Below are 18762 nucleotides of genomic sequence, written 5' to 3'. Positions count from 1 at the left end.
AGGTACAACTCAGCAGGAAACATCAATTTGTTTGAGCCAAAATACATCCATCTGTGGGGAAGGAGGGAGGGCGCTGATTATGTAATTGCTTGGTAATTTATTATAAAAATGTCATTTTTATATTAGTGGCTTTCCAAGCAATTACATAGCTGACTCCACATTAAGAGGTGGGGGGTTAGATGGACATAAAACTAATCCAAAGCATTAAGATATAATGGCTTTGAACTAGAAGTTTGCTAGCATTGAGACAATACTTGTTGTACCTTACCTAATTAAGAGAGCTGCTACAGGTAAATACTGCCTCTGGTTGGCAATCATCTTAACCTGTAGAGGGCATGGTGTAGTGGCAGAGGTGCCCCTACTTAAGTGGGTACTTTGCAGCTGTGGAGGTACACTGATGGCTGACAAAGATAAAAAGAGGTGCCCTTGCCCTGGCCATGACCAGAATAAAAAACAAGTGTCACCTACACCACAATAAAAACTAGACAACCAACACCCCAACCATAAAAAATCTGGTGGGTACTCCAAGTACTCTTGTACCCCCACGCTTCCCAACAACTCAACACCCAAAAAAACCAAGGGGAGGAGACAGTAGAGGGACAGTTTGCCCCCTATACTTCCTCTCCCAACACCATGCCAGCGACGGATAAAGACCCAACATACTACAATTATCAAAAACTGCTTCCACGTCTTTCATGGGCATTCATCCTCAAGATCAGGAAGGCATCCTCTTGAATCTGAGAATGAGCTTCTGAGATAAGGCTCCTTAAGAAAAAGGAGAGGGCGTTCTTAGAGAGTGGGCGAGATGGGTTTCTCGCCGAACACCAGAGGTTGCTAATTGAACTTTTGAACAAGGTGGTTAGGCAGTTCACTACCGACTGGGAGGCGGGAGTACCGCCTGTCTGGATGTAAACATTCCAATTTGCCTTTCAAACCAGGTTTCAGATTGAGGTGGCATGAGGTGGGCATGAAATGTAATGTAAAGGACCTCGGTTTTGTATAGTTAGGAAAAATACAATTTACTTTTAAAAATTGTGATTTGTTCCGGCACAATATACAAACTATCGGTCCTTTTTTATATTAGGAAGACTCACTGGTTGGAGGGAGGAAGAAATATGGCCCCAAAACGGCAGAATAATCATAATTTGAAGGTTTTTTTGATGTAAAACTCAATAATAATGCAGTTTACGTCGTTTTCAATGCACCCAGACTAAGGTTTTCTTATGATTTTTGACGATTTTCGACGATTTTCACCACGATTTTGGTTCTGACGGCGCCAAGAACGGAATTTGTTAAACCGGGGACCGCCTGTACAAACTATCGGTCCTTCATTAGGAAGACTCACTGGTTGGAGGGGAGGAATCTGAGTGAGTCTCTATGAACTGACTGGAGTTCACCACGCCTTGTCTTCCCTTCCTGGTCTGACGAGGAAGGAAAAATCTGACAAAATGATCGGGTTGTAAGAAACGCAGGATCAATTGTCAGACTTCTGGGTCCCTTTGCATGAAAGAGGAATCATCAGTTCATGCAAAGTAAGCTAGGAAGAACTTGGAGTTGGATGAAATTATGGCAATCACAAGTATTGGGTTTGTATTATTGTCATGGTCTCCTTCGCCTCCTTGCAAGGGAAGGAGTGGGGTTGCTTCTATAAACCTGAACGGAAAATAGAACGGGAGCTCAGATCTAGCATGTAATGGCACATCCGCTCTCTACCCGTGGGAAGAGACCCAGGATGGGGAGAAAGAAGAGAGGCCAGTCACTCCACATTCATTCTCCCAATCATAATCATACATCTTAGGTGAGATGCAACCTGTCCTGTTAGTGGGGCAGGGTAAGCTACACAACTTGTTGAGCAGCCACCATAGGACCCAGAGAAAAAGTGTCCAAGAACATGTGAGCAACATCCCGGAGGTAGAAGGTGGTCTGTTGGGACCACACACCTGCCTTCAGCACCTGCAGAACCAACATGTTCTTCCGGAATGCGAGGGACGGACCAATGCTACGGACTTCGTGAGCTCTCGGATGAAGTGTACCGGTGGCGTCTTCTCCAGCAGCAGAATACGCTCTCCTTATCGTCTCACGAAGCCAGAAAGAGATTGTGTTAAAGAGGTTGTGTTCTTGGACACTTCTTTCTTGGTTGAGCCAGTACTAATGAAGAGTTGTCGACACTAAGGCCGGAGACTTCGAGTCCTCTTCAGACAGCACCACAGCCCTCTAACAGGACACAGTAGCATCTCGTCAGGTTCATTACCTACAAAGTCCTCTAGGGAGGGGATCATGAAGGACTCGAACCGTGCGTCAGGGACCGAAGGATTCAGAGTCTTCGCTACGAAATCCGGGACGAAATTGAGCGTTACCTATCCCCATCCCCTCGAGTGTTTAACATCGAAGGAAAGTCCGTGTAGTTCGCCAATTCTCTTCCCCAATGCCAGGGCCAACAAGAAGACAGTCTTGAGGGTCACATCCTTGTTTGACGACTCTCGTAAAGGCTCGTATGGTGCACAAGTCAGGTTCCTTAGAACGAGAGTCACGTCCCATGCTGGGGGCCTGAGATCCCTGGGTGGGCAAACCTTTCAAAGCTTCTCATCAATAGGGAAATCTTGAAGGAGGAAGAGATGTCTACTCCTTTCAGCTGCAAAACTAGGAGGAGTGTGGCGCGGTAGCCTTTTACAGCTGAAACGGAAAGAAGCTTCTCTCAGCAAAGGAAGACGAGGAAGTCAGCGACCTGCTGACCAGTAGCTCCAACCAGAGAGATACCCCGTCCATGACACCAACCACAGAGGATGCATGACTTCCCTTGGTATACTGCTGCGGAGGATCGTCTGAGGTACCCAGCCATCTCCGTTGCTGCGCAATGCGAAAAGCTTCTCACTCGCAGGAGATGGTGGATAACCTCCAACCGTGATGACACAGGGACTGCACTGCCTGGTAGTAATGCTCCACGTGGGGTTGACGCAGCAGGTTGGGCTAGGGGGGGATCTCTCTCGGCGCCTCGGAGAGGAGAGCTAGCGGGTCGAGATACCAAACGGCCTGTGGTCATTTGGGTGCCACCAGAATCACTCTGAGATTCGTGGTTGATCACTCTGCCAATCAGACAGAATGGAGGAAAGGCATAAACGTCAAGATTGTCCCACGGGTGCTGGAATGAGTCCTCCACAGCGGCCCATGGGTCCGGCACGACAGAGCAGAAGACCTGGAGTTTTCTGTTATGCCAGGTGGCGAACAGGTTGATGACCGGACGCCCCACAGGTCGAATAGCCTTTCCATGACTTCCGAGTGAAGGGACCATTCGGTTCCAATCACCTGATTCTGGCAGCTAAGCTTGTCTGCCACAACATTCCTCTTGCCTAGAATGTACCTGGCTGACAGCTCTACCGAGTCCGCCACGGGCCACTCATGCACCTGCATCGTCAACTGGTGGAGCGGGAGGGATACTAGACCCCCTGCTTGTTGACATATGCCACTACCGTGGTATTGTCACTCATCAGTACCACGGAGTGTCCCATCACTCAATCCCGGAACTCTTGGAGAGCCAGGAAGGCTGCCTTGAGTTCCAGGATGTTGATGTGAAGGTGCTTGTCATCTCAGTGCCACACTCCCAAAGTCAGCAACTCCTCCAGGTGTGCGCCCCATTCCTCGGTCGATGCGTCTGAAAACAGCAGCATGTCCGGAGGGGGAGTATGCAGGGATACTCCTATCAAGAGGTTCCTGTCGTCCATCCACCAGCGAAGGTCCTCTCTCACCTCCTCGGAAAGAGGGATGAGAAAGGACTGGGGGTCTAAGGACTAGGACCAATACTCCTTTAGTCTCCATTCGAGACACCACTGGTGAAGAAGCCCATGAGGTACCAGCTTCTCCAGCAATGACAGGTAACCCATGATGACTTGCCATTGCTGGGCTGGCTGTTCCTGTCGAGACAGGAACAACTGTGCTGCCTGCCTGAACCTGCTGATACAAGAGTCCGAGGGAAAGACTTTCGCTGCTACCGTGTCTATCAGCATGCCCAGGTACTTTATCCTCTGCTTGGGGGTGAGATCTGACTTCTCGAGATTCACCATGATCCCAAGATCGCGGCAAAACTTGAGGAGTTGATCCCTGTCCTGCAGCAACTGCGAGTGGGAGCTTGCCAGGATGAGCCAGTCATCAAGATACCTCAGTAGACATATCCTGTGCAAGTGGGCCCAAGCTGACACGAGAGAAGACTCTTGCGAACACCTGGAAAGCGGTTGAGAGCCCGAAGCTGAGTGCCGTGAATTGGAAGACCGTCTCCCTGAGGATAAAGTGGAGGTACTGTGGTAGGTTAAGTTTGGGTTTGTATGATGAAAGATGTTTGCATGAATTAATTGTTCCGTTTTGTTTGTTGTGATGTTTTTATTTTTGTTTGATTTTTTGTTGTATGTCAAGAAGGAGTACACTAGGTAAGTCTGTTTTTTTGTTTTTACTTGCAGTTTGCTGAATGTGTCGGAGTGGTGTGGCTTGCTCCCCTTCAACCCAAGGTGTAAGCAGCTGCCTACCGTGTGGTGGTAGCATACAGAAAAAACATAAATAAATAAAATTGAAGACAGAGGACACTTACTGTGGTAGAGTTTTTTTTGAAATAGCAGAAAGGATAACACCGAGAAGTGATAATTAACATAGAGAGCGTGAAGCTGCCAGACAGCAGGAAAGAGACAAATATTTGGTCAGGCTGTTTTTTTTTCTTCCTGTTCCTCCATACATGACTCTATAACCTTAAAGGTGCTGATCTCGACACATTTGCTACAAGGAAAGTGCGACGAAATCTTCAAATGACTGATGTTGAGCAAGTTAACTCCCAATTGGAAGAAGACGTGATAGAGACCATTGAAGAAGACGTGATAGAGACCATAGTTGGTGCGGAACGTTGTAGATTTAGGTTAAGAATTAGGTTTAGGGTAATATTAAGACTGAAATAGCTTAAGTTGCAGTACTTTAGGTTAAGGTTCTTTTGATAAAAGGGCGGGGAAACTATAGGATTAAGACTGAGTAGATTAAGGTTTGATGAACTATAGTGATCATATCAAGTTTTTTGGTCACTGTAATATTTAAGGAAATAAAGTAGGTTAAGGAAAGCAGAGGGTTTTATTTTGTAACCTCTAAATTTGTTCCCATCATACTGCCCCAATTGTGTACTATAAAAAAAGCCCCTACAGTACTTGCGAGAGGACGGATGAATGGGTATTTGGAAATATGCATCCTTCTGGTCCACCGTAAGCATGAAGTCATTCTCCCTCATGAAGCAAGCATGGAGTGTGTTGTTTCCATCGTGAACCGAGTCTGGCGAACGAATCGGTTCAGGGGAGAGAGGTCTATGATTGGTCTCCATCCCCCTGTGGCTTTCTCTACAAGTAAGACACGGCTGTAAAAGCCTGGAGACCGGTCCGACACAACTTCCACAGCACCCTTGCTCGGCATGGCCTGCACTTCTTGCTGTAGTGTGGAGTCCTTCGGAGTTCCTTGGATGTATGTGCGGAGACAGACCGGAGAGTAGGTGAAGGGAGGCCAAGACTCAGAGGGTAGTAGATATCCCTCCCGAAGGACATCCACTATCCAGGTCTCAGCTCTGTGTCGCTGTCATGTTGCCTAATGGCTCAACAGGCACCCCCAACCTTCAGCAGCATGGGGGGGGGGAGCCGCCCCTAGCATTTCCCCTTCTTCTTCTTCCCCCTTGCCCCCTTTTCTGGATTGGAAAGCGGGCTGAAAGGGGCGGGAAGACCCACCCTTTCCAGAGGAAGAAGAAGGCTGGGTGTTTTCAAGGGACCCCTTCGAAGACTGGAACTTCTTAGGGGGTTGAGGAAGTGCCAGCCTGGCTGCAGTGGAACGCGAAGACACACAGGTCTTGGCCACTGCCTGGTGAACAAGCTGGCCGCTGTCATCGGCCTGGTGCTTGTCCACCGCAGTGTCCACCAACTCTCTAGCAAAGAGAGAGGTAGGGTCCCAGCAACGGTCCATTCCGCAGGATCATTGCCAACTCGGACCCCACAGACCTGGAGAAGCAAGAAAGAATGGCATTCCTTCACTTCAGGACCAGGTTAGCCCACAGGTTTGCAGTCTGATGGGCGTGGTAGGAGTTGGCTCTGGCTCTACCTCCAGACTGGCACAGTCTTCCGAAAGGGGAGTCCTCCCCGGGTACGATAGCATCCGAGGAAGCAGCCACCTTGGATACTGTGAAGGACCACAGATCCAGCCAAGAGACTGCCTGGAAAGCCACCATGGCGGTGGCTTCCAGGGTTGCAGCTTCTTGCTGAGAGAGGGAGATACTCTCTGCAGTAAGTTGCTGCAACAAGAGACCCAGATCTAGACACACCAGGTCCAGGTCAACCTGATTAGGTGGCAATGACCTCTCCGACAGAGTGTAGAAATGCCTCTGTCAAGGTAGAGGAGGGAGAAGTAGCTTGTCCGAGCGGTTCGAGTACCCCCTCGGCAAGTGTGGACCACGGCAGCCCCACCGAAGCCTTGGGTTCCTATTAAGGTCCCCAGTAGGATTCGAGGCGCGACGGACGATCCACAGAGGAGGCCGTGGTCCCTTCCCCGAGGTCGTTGTGCTGACAAATCAGTGCAATTACCTCAGCAAACGTCCTCTGTATCTCAGGGGTGTCCACGTCCTGGGGAAGAGGACCCTAGAGTCCTTCCAGGGTGCGGTCCTCCCGATCTAATCTCCCTGCAGGAGGGAGAATCTCGGCAGACCCCGTGATCCTTCCTGCACCATGCGGGAATATGACCTGGCCAAACCGAGGACCGAGCCAGGTACGTACACCCCCGAGGTAGAACTCTGGGGGGACAACTCGCCAGAGTTCTTCCTGTCCAACTCGCGCCCCCTGGAAAGAGCCCTGCAGGTAGAGGGGACAGGCTGGCGAAGCGGTCTCTCGAGGAGAGTGGAGCGGCTCGCACGAGCTGAGCACTCGCCTCCCCCGAGCCAGACTGGCTGCACGAACGTGGCCGGGGACTAAGAGGAGTCGAGTGCGCGGCTGGCTGGCACGAACTTGCACTGTACTCTGAATGCGACCCAGTCTTCTTCAAGGGCGAAACCTCTCGGGAAGACTGAGCAGGGGACTCTTCTCTGCTTCTCCAGGTGTCCGGACCCAAGGGACCAGTGCACCTTCCCGGGAACCTGGCTCAGTACTAGAAGAAGCACCAGCAGGAAGAGTTGGGGCACCTGCATGCCCGGATTCTTTCTCTCGTCCCATGCCCGAGTCCTGTACGGAGAGAGGTTTCTCCCGTACCAGACTGGGGTACTCAGAGCGACTCGTGAGCAAGTGTCCGACACGGACCCGTTGGCCTTAGAAGCAGGCTTCTTTGGCACAGCGGGGGAGTGCGAACCGCGGTTTGCATGCCCTCTGCTCCCGATACGACTGACCTGGGGTTCAACACAGCAGTTCCCTGATCCGTGGATCAGGAAGAGCCAAAGAGAGATCCCACTGCCTTCCCTGTGGAAGGAAGCAGTCCCTTAGAGGTCTTGGTGCGAGACTTCTTGGGGAAGGGAGGGAGGCAAGCTTCTTCTTCCTTGGCTGGCAAGCCACGGAAGGAGAAGAGGAAGAAGAGGCAGCAGACGACGATGACGATGACAATGAAGACGACAACACCTTCCTCGATCTCTTCTTCGACTTCTTCCTCAGGATCGTAGTCAGATCCCCAAACCACGGAGCAGCAGCAAAGTTAAGTATACCTTAGTTTAACCAGACCACTGAGCTGATTAACAGCTCTCCTAAGGCACAGGAGCAACCAGGGGGGCCACGGAAGCAGGCGTGACCCGGGTAGCGGAGACGGTGCTCGGGCCAGCAGCTATCGGGCCAGATACAGCAGCGCGGGAGCCAGGACAGTCCAGAGATGGAGCCAGGACAGTCCAGAGATGAAGCCAGGGTCGGAGGCACGGGTGGCGCATGGGGAGCCAGGCCGGGTCGAGTGTCAGGGAAACGAGGAGCCGGAACCGTGGTCAAGAACGAGCGTGGGTCAGCAACAGGAGCAGGCATTGACATGTAAGGTTCTGACGATGTCACCATGTGCGAGGGGCCAGGCAGGGATAATGGGGTGGGGAACCCAAGAGGCAGTGGCACGGAGTGGAATGTGGCAGGAGTGGCCGAAACCTGGGTGTCAAGGTGTGAGGCCACCGTCACAGGCAACTTGCCGAATGACGACATGGTGACAGTCGTGGTGGTGAAAGCAGTGGCTGCGTGGATCATCACCGGAGCACCAGACAAGTGTGACACCAGACCCTCCAGTGACGGAACACCAGGCAGACCAAGGTGCAGCCAGGCAGAGGTCAGATCGGGTACCTGGCCAACAGAGGACACTTCCAACCCCAAACCTGAGGACAAAGTCGGGTCAAAAAGGGAAGCCTCTACACACTCCGGGGGGAAAAAATTCGCCCCAAGTGAGGAGAGGCCCCAGAGAGGATGTCCTGAGCAACTGCTCCCCTACAGCCTTCCACACCCGATGAAATGAATGAGGAAGGGGAGGGGGACTCCTCACCCGAAGGAGAGATAGCAAGAAGGGGAAGCTTGCCGGGAGGGAGAAACGATCCCGACAGATCAGCCACCAAGGGAGTCGTCGGGGTGTGTGTGTTTTACCCTTGGGCGATTCCTTGGTGGGCTTCCTAGGGTAATGTCTCCTCCCTTGAAACTTCTTCCACTGCTCGGGAGACCAGGAATAACGCTCGTTACAAAGTGAAGAGCACGAACACATACATCCCCTGCAAGTGGAGCAGAGGGCGTGTGGGTCCGTGTCAAGACTAGATCTAAATGTATGGCATTTTTTGCCTCCCACCCCAGGAAACACACACTGGGGGTAGGAGGGCTTAAAGGGCTTATCAACATTCATATTCATACAAAAGAGGAAAGTTCCCACCAGGAAAAGCTCAACAGCAGTCAGGCAGAGAGCGAGAGAAACAACGCCCACAGTCTACGACGGCCAAAAGCAAATTGGAATGTTTACATCCGGGCAGGTGGTACTCCCGCCTCTCGGACAGTAGTTAACTGCCTAACCACCTTGTTCCAGCCTACGCTGAAAGTAATTTCTAATGTAAAGGACCGACGATTTGTATATCGTGCTGGAACAACATGTCTTTCCTTTGATTATATGATACCAGTATATTCACCATTAAGACTGATTTTGGTGGATTTTCAGTCACCAAGTCATGAAAAAAGGCCCGTGCAAATAAGCATTCCATTCCAGCATGTGTTACAGGATACCCCTAGCTAGCCTATACGCCTACTTCTGTAAGAACAACTGGGCTTCACCTAATCCTTCATAGGTCTACTGCCCCATTAAATGGTACCAAATAAAGCCTATTCTATTTTTCTTCATGTCTCTTATTGGGCTTTAAATTGGGCTTTAAAATAATATGTGCTGACATGGTAAAATTGTACTTCAAACCATTATCGGGTTTTATACTTGAAAATATAATTTTTAGGTAAAACTTTCCTCTAGTTCCATGGCCCGATTGTCGCCAGTTGCCGACCGGGACAGGTTACGGCCTTTTTGGGGAGGTTCAGGGGGGGGAGGAAAGCCGCCAGCCAGGTCAGGGCACGTCGCCCTAAGTTAGGTTAGGTAGGTAAGATCTGGTTAGGTCAGGTCGAGACCTGGCATTATAGGAAAGATTATGGTAATTCTAAACCATAGTTCCGCGGTGAGCTAGACTATGGCAATTGACATTTTCCCCATGTTATTTTACTTGCTTTACAAGAATTTAAAGTAATATTTTGTTGGCCGGCTGTAACTAAACTGTAATTGACCTTTGAAGACCACACGATGGGGTAGATCTAAGCCAGCATTCCGCGGCGAGCCCCCCACCCCCTCCATAGCTAATACGGCAAAATTGTAAGCAGTAAACACCCCTAGGGTACGTTAGGTTAGTATTTTTAGGGGTGTTTACTGGTTACAATTTTGCCGTATTAGCTATGGAGGGGGGTGGGGGGTTTGCCGCAGAATGCCGGCTTAGATATACCCTGTCGTGTAGTCTTCAAAGGTCAATTACAGTTTAGTTACAGTCAGCCGACAAAATATTACTTTAAATTCTAGTAAAGCAAGTAAAATAACATAGGAAAACGTCAATTGCCATAGTCTAGCTCACCGCGGAACTACGGCTTAGAATTACTAAGGTTATGTCTATTTATGTTTGAGGAACCTGTCCAGGTCGACGACTGGCAGGAATTATGAGTAAAATAACAGAACCAGTAAAACAGGTTAAATCAACAAGAGATGGACACTTATCTGTAAGATTTCCAGACAGGAAAAACTTAAAAAGGCAAAAATGGCGATTCAGAAAGTCAGCAACACATCAGTATATGAGAAGGGTAAACTTAAACCCAAAATAAAAGTAGTCTCTGTCCCGAAGGATGAAGACGACATTGTCAATAACATTGCAAAGAAAAATCCACAGATAGGTAGCCTCATTTCTGAAAATGACGACCTGAAAACTGTGAAGGAAATGATAGCCAGAAATGACAAATATAAACACTACATCATCAAATGCACAAATACGAAAGGTGACAAATTGTGTACACTGTATAGCCGTTGCAAAGTATACGACTGCTACCTGCCCTATCATCAATGCTATAAATGTCAGGAATTTGGTCACAGCGCAACAAATTGTGGAAATGCCCAAGCTTGCCCTGGATGTGGTGAAAATCACAAATCAAATGAATGTGCTGCAACCTCTTCAAGTGTAAAAATTGTGTAAAGAAAGGCCATACAGTGATACTAAACACAAAACATACGGTGGCCATAAGTAGACAGTATAAAGAATATATGTCAAAGGTGAAAAATAATACTGATCATGGCTTTGGCTAATAATCCTCTATGCAATTTGATACAGGAAAGCAAATTTAAAAAAGAACTAATGCCTCTTCTATTCTGCAGGAGCTACGATACTGCGCTCCCCCGAAATGTAGGGTAGGCCTATGGCTAGGCTAGGCTAAGTTAAGTACATCTTGGTTTAACCAGACCACTGAGCTGATTAATAGCTCTCCTAGGGCTGGCCCGAAGGTTTAGATTCATTTTACGTGGCTAAGAACCAACTGGTTACTAAAGGTGGGGTCTTATCTCTAATCATTGCCAACGAAACAAATGTCAGAAACGCCCACAGCACATAGGCCTATGAAAGGGATATTTTCAAGTTAAAAACAAAATCATGGTTATCCCGACTGACATAGAGACCCGATTTCGTACTAGGCTGAGTACTGGTTCCCCATAGGCCTAGGGTAACTCTTTTAGCTAGCCTAAACTTGGGACAAGCCTGGCCCTGAGGAATTCCAGCCTTCCCTTTCCGCCTTATTAGGCTTTTGGCTTCTCTGTCAACACATAGTTTACAGGCTAAAATCAAGGAAAATAAATATTAAAGATACTCACCTCTTCCTGATCATCCATTTTGGACGGCGTCACAAAAAAAAATGACAGGACAGAACCGAAGACGTTCAACCGGACATTGCTTCCCTTGGTTGTGCGACGTCGGACGTTCGTCCTGTGGAGTGATTAAATGACATACGTATACGATCCTCGCTACGTTTATATCAGAATTATTCATAAAGAACATGAGAAGGTTAATCTAAATTTAGAATAACCAGCAATCATAGTCATAAGCTTTAATTTTGCTTTAATTTATATACGTTTACTCTAATTTATATACGTTTACTCTACTGACCTGGCACTGGAACTGTCCAACGAATCCAAGAAAGTTATACGTATTGTCTGTAAATTATATAGACGTACAAATCAAGTTTACGAATTTAAGAGGTAAAATCAGATTACCTATGCAAATACTGTCAATTTATAGCACTGAAATCAATGGCGGAAATTTGTGCACATTTTAGAGCATTTTGAAGCCATGTAAGAGCTGTATTGAGTTAATTAAGCAACAAACAGTTGTGTCACACCCACCTTCGAGTGAATTTTACTGTTATTATTTCAATGGCTAGGGGGGCAAACCAACTCTTGGGGGTGGGGGGACAAGGCCCCCAGGTCCCTGACTGAAGTATTTGGGTGGCTCTCACACCCACTTTATAGTCATCGGTACGTATGGGATTCATAAAAGATTTCGGGTGGCTCTTACACCCACTTTATAGTCATCGGTAGGCCTACGTATGGGATTCATAAAAGATTTTAAGTTTGTTTACTGAGGGTGAAACAAACGGTCACTTAAAGGGTGGCCAAGATCCTATATATGAAACGTATATGCATCATCCTTGGTTTTTTTTTTAAATTTCATTATGTGAAATTTTGGATGCATAGCCATGCAATCAGGGCGATATCGCCCAGTAAACGATCTGGACAGCGAAAAGGGTAATTCTACGTATTAGCTCGGTGCCTGTTTTTACCTTGGAAACTGTTTTTTTATACATTTTTAGGGCTTCTGATACTGGCGGTGCATTTGTTTGTTGTCGGCCAAATGGAATGTCCCTTCGCCGTGTTTACTACTGGGCCGGGGGGCGGTACCCCAACGTTAACAAGTGCTTGCATTGCCGGACGGAATATGAACCGTTCCAAACAGACGTACCCGCGCTCTGTCTTGTGAAGATCGCGTATGGAAACCCCTTGTTGGGTGGACTTCAGGGGTTAATTACATTCGACCCCCAAAAAAAAAAAAAAACGTTAAATTGTAAATAAGCGACCAAAATACTATAAGAAACTGCCATTTATCGCTAAATACCCGCCGTGTATCTATTACTTTGATCTCCCCAGGAAGCTATGGGGCCATTCAGCGCTGAAACAGAAACTGGGAATGGAGAGCCAACCCAAGGTATAAGCAAACTAGACAGCTGGATGGCGGGCCCACGCCATCCATGACCCTCAAAGAGCCCTTGAACTTATTACTTACCGCTCTCAAAATGACATTTGTGAGTTGTACCCAATTCTTTAAATAATAACTCTCAGGATAGCCAGCAAGCTCCCTGTAACAGATGCCTCAGAAAGAAGCTTTTCTAAGCTCAATTGACTAGCACCTACTTGCATTCTACCATGGAACAAGAAAGACTGAGTGAACTTGCAATTACTATTGACAACAAAACTGGCCGCGAGATCACATACAATGTCATAAAATACTTTGCCTCCAGAAATGCAAGGAAACAAAGACTATAAACAATTTAAATACTGAAATAGTTTGTTAAGTGGTTAATAGAGCAGTGCCACTGCAGTGTCTTGTACTTATTACAAAATATGAAGAGGTGAAAACTAAATCCCTTCAGTAGGACCTACCACTTTCGTACAGTTTTCAAATATAATCGTTCAACATAATTTTTTAACCCTTACTGTTGATTTTGTGCACATATTCAAGTATTTTTTCAAGCAATTTATATATTTATTTAGTTCTACAACTGCTATTTTTTATGTAAGAATTTGACAAGTATATTATTTGGTTTTATTTGTAGTGGGATACTGCGTTTTTGTACACCTGCTCCATTTTTTAAGAAAATCTAAACAATTACTCTGGTTAACTTGTTTTCCTGTAAATGTAGAATCCTGCCTGCTGATTTGTTCAGTTACAAATACAAGTTCAATATGCCACACAATACGTCACTCTGAAATTTAAAAAGTGCAAACAATACTGGACCATATTGTGAATTTGCTACTCCTATATTGTTAGTGATGCCTTTATAATGCATGAAATGATCAGGTATTCATGCACAAGTAATAGTTAAACACCGGTGGTGGCGGTGATCAGGACCCCCCAAAAATCCGATCCTGCATAGTGACCCACGAAGGCTTGGGCCGGCCCTGATAAAGGAGGTGTTAAAAGTACAGGAGGAAGACCTCGCAGTTGCGCTTTGAAACACTTGTCATGAGAGGGTAAAAAGTAAGGCGGAAGAAAGAAAATATGAACGGAGGTACAGTAAAAGAAATTAAAGGGGTTGCAGTTAGTGACCGAAGGAGCTCTTCAAAGAACCTTAAGTAATGCCTACGGTCCACCACGTGAGGTGCACTGATGGCACTACCTCCCTACGGGTAGCAAGATAAAGAGACCAAAAAGATAAAGATGCAGTGTACAAGGATCTCTGGTTAGTTAAGTAATAGTTATAGAGGTTGGACTGCAAGACTAAAAAAAAAAAGCGGGGGGGAAGCTAAGGTGAAGTTAAAGTAAAAAGCTAAAAAGTGGTTGCAGCCAGGGTCTGACGGCACTGCAAGCACCCTTTATTAATGCCTACAGTGCACCGCGTGGAGTGCACTAGCGGCATTAACCTCCCCGGGATGTTTAATTTTGTGAGGCTCTCCTCGGGTTCTTCCCACGAGCTCCATTTGTCAGTCATCGACAGTTAATAGTTTCGTTGAGTAACTTGTTCTTCCGCATTATAACTGTTTACTTGTGTAGAATACTCGTCTTTAAATTGTCAATTACATAGCACATGAATTACTTATCATGTTGAAGTGAAACAATATAATTCAAGTGCCACATAAAAAGTTATATAATGGTAACTTCATATTTACCTGCGCCCATTTGTGTTGAAATAGGACTGAATACACTTGAGTATAATCATGTTATTACTACATCATAATATTCCTAATTGGAACAAATTTCTAGGCTATTAAGGTTTTAATTATTGTTTCGTATATCTCTTCCGTCTGACGATAGTACTGTATTTTTCAAAAATTGTTCAAATTTTACAGGTTGTACAAGCATTAACTTTTCAGCATAAAAGTTTTAAATTCACCACGAGACTAAAGCAGAGTCCATAGAGTCTTGGTGACCACGACCGAGCTATGCAGTTAAGCCCCGGCCACTGCACGCCAGTGATTGGCTAGCTCTCGAAGGGAGAATGACGTCACACTAGTTATCTCCAAGGGAGAATGACGTCACATTAGTTAACAGTCCAAATGATTACCAGTACGGATTTGACTCCGTTCGGTCATGTCGAGTTTCGTGCATGAATCATGACACCACAGATTGAGTTTCCGGAGTCGTGAAGTATGCAACTGACATCTCTGATAAAAGATATATTAAGTTATATATCATTATGAAGATCTTGGATAAGTTTGTCTGTGCATCTTTTTTTTATCATGCGCAGCCTAAATACACAAGCATCTTGCTTTTTTTTTAATTGATGCTGGCCTACATAAGCGATCCCACTTAGACCATATTAATTGAAATGAAGCATAGACTCCTGCAGCCATGGCAAATGTTAATCTCATTGAAAGATTAGGCCTACACATCAAATCCTTATATTTTGAGACAATGACAGGACATAGACCTACACGTCAATTTCTTATATTCTGCGGCAATGACAGAGCATGGGCCTATACGTCAATTTCTTATATTCGGAGGCAATGACAGGGCATAAACCTACACGTCAATTTCTTATGTTCTGAGGCAATGACAGGGCATGGGCCTACACGTCAATTCTTATATTCTAAGGCAATGACAGGGCATTGGCCTACACGTCAATTTCTTTTTTTCTGTGGCAATGACAGGGCATGGGCCTACACATCAATTTCTTATATTCTGAGGCAATGACAGGCCATAGACCTACACGTCAATTTCTTTTATTCTGAGGCATCGCGGAACACCCCTGACTTCATTCATATTTTCAATTTGTTTTTTTCCATTTTAAGGGAGATGTGTATTATGATTTTATTTCAGGGGATAATATAACGTTTCTTTTTTATAATCAGCAGAACGTATTTTAGTTTGGTTGGACAACCATTTCAAATAGATGAAGATGAAAAGAACCACATTAACCAACTTTTCGAAAACATTGCCAACTAATGGTTGTTTAACCGGACTGAAATACGTTCTGCTGATTATCAAAAAGAAACTTTATTTTATCCCCTGAAGTAAAATCATAATAAACATCTCTCTTAAAATGGTAAAAAAAATAGGAAAATATAAATGAAGTCAGAGTGTTCTGCGATGCTGCAATGTTGTGTTTCGTAAATGAGGTTCACCTGAATACGGGGGTGACACAGGGAATGTCTGCGTTCGAATCGATTCACTTGAATCACTGGACAATGATAATTATGGTCTGATATTGTCAAGCGTGTTCACCATTCAAAATTTAACTCAAAGATTTTTTCAGAGCTATGCAGACTGGTATTTCATGTTGATTTCAGGAAATTGTTCTACATTTTAATAGTCATAAATTCGATTTCATTGCAATCGTTTACACATTCGGAGGGATGACAAGCAGTGACTGCACTCTACAAAACCAGAATATGCCTATGTTTAACTTTAAGTTACAGTATGATAGGATATACGAGTCATATTAGATATAATTTGCTGAGAATTTTCTTAAGGAATTATCTCCTTCCGAAATAACAGGACCATAAACAATGACATAGACCTATAATGTCCAATGTCTTTATGACGTTTGGATTATAGGCCTATCTTATATTTAGCCGTTTTGTTGTGGTTCTTGTTGTTGTTGCTGCTGTTATGGGACTTGTAGTGTCTTCGAAAAATTTTCATATGGTAACCTAATATTGCAGAATAAATATAGACCTATTCATAATACTGGTGTGAAGAATTATTTGCCTACTCTTGCTAACTGAAATTTAGTAATTTGTTTCAATTATAAGGTAATCGAGATCTTTATGAGTATAGTCTATGCTAGAATATTCTCCTAACAACAAGAGAGAGAGAGAGAGAGAGAGAGAGAGAGAGAGAGAGAGAGAGAGAGAGAGAGAGAGAGAGAGAGAATTACTGACTCTTATGTATCCTTTTGTCAAACAGGGTAATCTACAAGAATGCCCTCAAAAGCAAATGAATCATGGGCTACTCGTAGACTGGTTTGGATCATCTCCTACATAAGTTTTTCAGCTATCATTTTTTTTCTTATTTCGTTAAGTTTCTTATGATGCCTTCCTACCGTAGCCTTCATTTTCATAGAAATGCTACCGCAGCCTTATGTTTAATCATCACAGTAATATGATTTGTTATCCCTTTTGTAATTATATTTTCAATATAAGTCACTGAGAGCAGTTTGATAGCTGTGTGTGAGGCTGAGACAGTTTTATGATTGATGTGTGTGTGCCATCGGCTATGTGCCCACAAGTTTTACTTATATAGTGTCTGTGGTAAAGTGGCGTCACAATTACTATGGTGATCTATGCATGTATGTGTATGTGCACTTGCTTATACGTGTACATTCCACTTTATGCATATACATTATATATCGTGGAGTTGAAACTACTATATTTGTTTCTATTCAATTATAACGTTGTTATTACTACTCGTGGCTATCATGATATCAATTGTCCTGGCTTACATTCGGAGGCTACCATTCATTTTAGGACAATTAACTCAGACTAGCCTATACATAACAACTCAATCCTGGGCGTAGGCTAAAACAAGTGTGACACACCAGCCTAGGTTTATAAACCCCGGATTACTCTTAGCTTGAACTGGTACTTGACGTCGTAGACGGACGAATCTTCATTTTGTTGTTAGAGTTGAGGGAAACGCTGACTACTGCGGGTTATTTAATGCTACTTAATAGGTTACATGGTGTAAACAACTTATCCTAATGTTCCTTCCATAACTGTTTGAACTGGTTCTTAAATAGGTACTTATACTGGTTCCTGTAATACGAATGCCCAAGACTGGTTCCCTTTAATACAAAAAGTTCAGTTAGGACAGCCATCTTGTGCCAAATAGCACGCAGTCCTCCAGTCCTAAGCCTAGGCTATGCTGTAGCCTACTCATGCCTAACTTAAATGTTACATTACACAGTTAGCCTGGCTTTTCATGCATAAGAGGTGGAATTGGAGTCAAGAATTGATATATATTCATAAAATTATGGAAGGATATCGCACATCTTAGCCTACGGTTGATGGTACTGCAACCACATGCAAAGTCATCATGGTGCAACTTGTAACATTACCATAACAACTCTCGGTAAGTTTCTGTTACATCACGGTAAAGATACATAAGAACACTATTAAGTGTTATGGCAACATGTACAATATAAACGAAGATATGTGCATAGCTTTTACAAGGGAGAAATATGGCATTTCAAATGAAAATAAGGGGAGCTACATCCCTTTACCCTTTCAAAAACATCTTGAACAGTGCGAGTTGAGCTTACGCAACTTACGCACTCGGTTGAACTTACGCACTTACCTACGCACACTCGATCATAGACAATCTCAATTTCGAGTGGTTAATTCAACTTATTAATAAGATGAAAACCAATTCGTTTTTCCAGTTCACCAATTATGAAGGGTATTGTCATTAATTCAAAAGAAGGATTTCCATCATTACATATTAATTAAAAACTACTCTATTTCCAACAGATACGGGTAGAAAACTATTTGCGATAAGAAATTGACGCGTAGGCCTATGCCCTGTCAGTGTCTCAAAATATAAGAATTTGATGTGTAGACCTATGACCTGTCATTGCCTCAGAATATAAGAAATTGACGTGTAGGCCCATGTCCTGTCATTGCCTCAGAATATAAGAAATTGACGTGTAGGCCCATGTCCTGTCATTCTCAAAATATAAGGTTTTAATGTGTAGGCCTAATCTTTCAATGATATTAACATTTGACATGGCTGCAGAAGTCTATGCTTCATTTCAATTAATGTGGTCTAAGTGGGATCGCTTATGTAGGCCAACACCAATTAAAAAAAAAAGTAAGACGCTTGTGTATTTAGGCTGCAAATAAAAAAAGATGCACTGACAAACTTATCCAAGATCTTCATAATGATATATAACTTAATATATCTTTTATCAGAGATATCAATTGCATACTTCACTACTCCGGAAAATCAAATCTGTGGTGTCATGATCCATGCGCGAAACTCAACATGACCGAACGGAG

At 44.8% G+C, this 18762-nt stretch overlaps 1 protein-coding gene across 4 annotated transcripts in view; it reads right to left on the bottom strand.

The window, feature by feature from the left end:
* The window catches only part of LOC136831379 (uncharacterized), a 224094-nt gene that overhangs the window by 204991 nt on the left and 341 nt on the right, over positions 1–18762 (bottom strand). Inside the window, exons 1-2 of one of the 4 annotated variants that reach the window (XM_067091741.1) lie at positions 17988–18059; positions 11365–11476 (exon numbers count right to left, since the gene is read on the bottom strand). In XM_067091741.1, the coding sequence (XP_066947842.1) occupies positions 11365–11476; positions 17988–18001 (126 nt within the window). In that variant the 5' untranslated portion in view covers positions 18002–18059. Of the gene's footprint in view, positions 1–11364; positions 11477–11656; positions 11872–11892; positions 12026–17987; positions 18060–18762 lie in introns of those variants that run through there. The other 3 variants (XM_067091739.1, XM_067091743.1, XM_067091740.1) reach the window with 3 other exon arrangements.

The sequence above is a fragment of the Macrobrachium rosenbergii genome, chromosome 48, assembly GCF_040412425.1.
Source record: "Macrobrachium rosenbergii isolate ZJJX-2024 chromosome 48, ASM4041242v1, whole genome shotgun sequence".
Lineage (NCBI taxonomy): Eukaryota > Metazoa > Arthropoda > Malacostraca > Decapoda > Palaemonidae > Macrobrachium > Macrobrachium rosenbergii.
The sequence above is the reverse complement of the archived record's forward strand: the minus strand, read 5'-3'. Positions and strand labels throughout refer to the sequence as shown.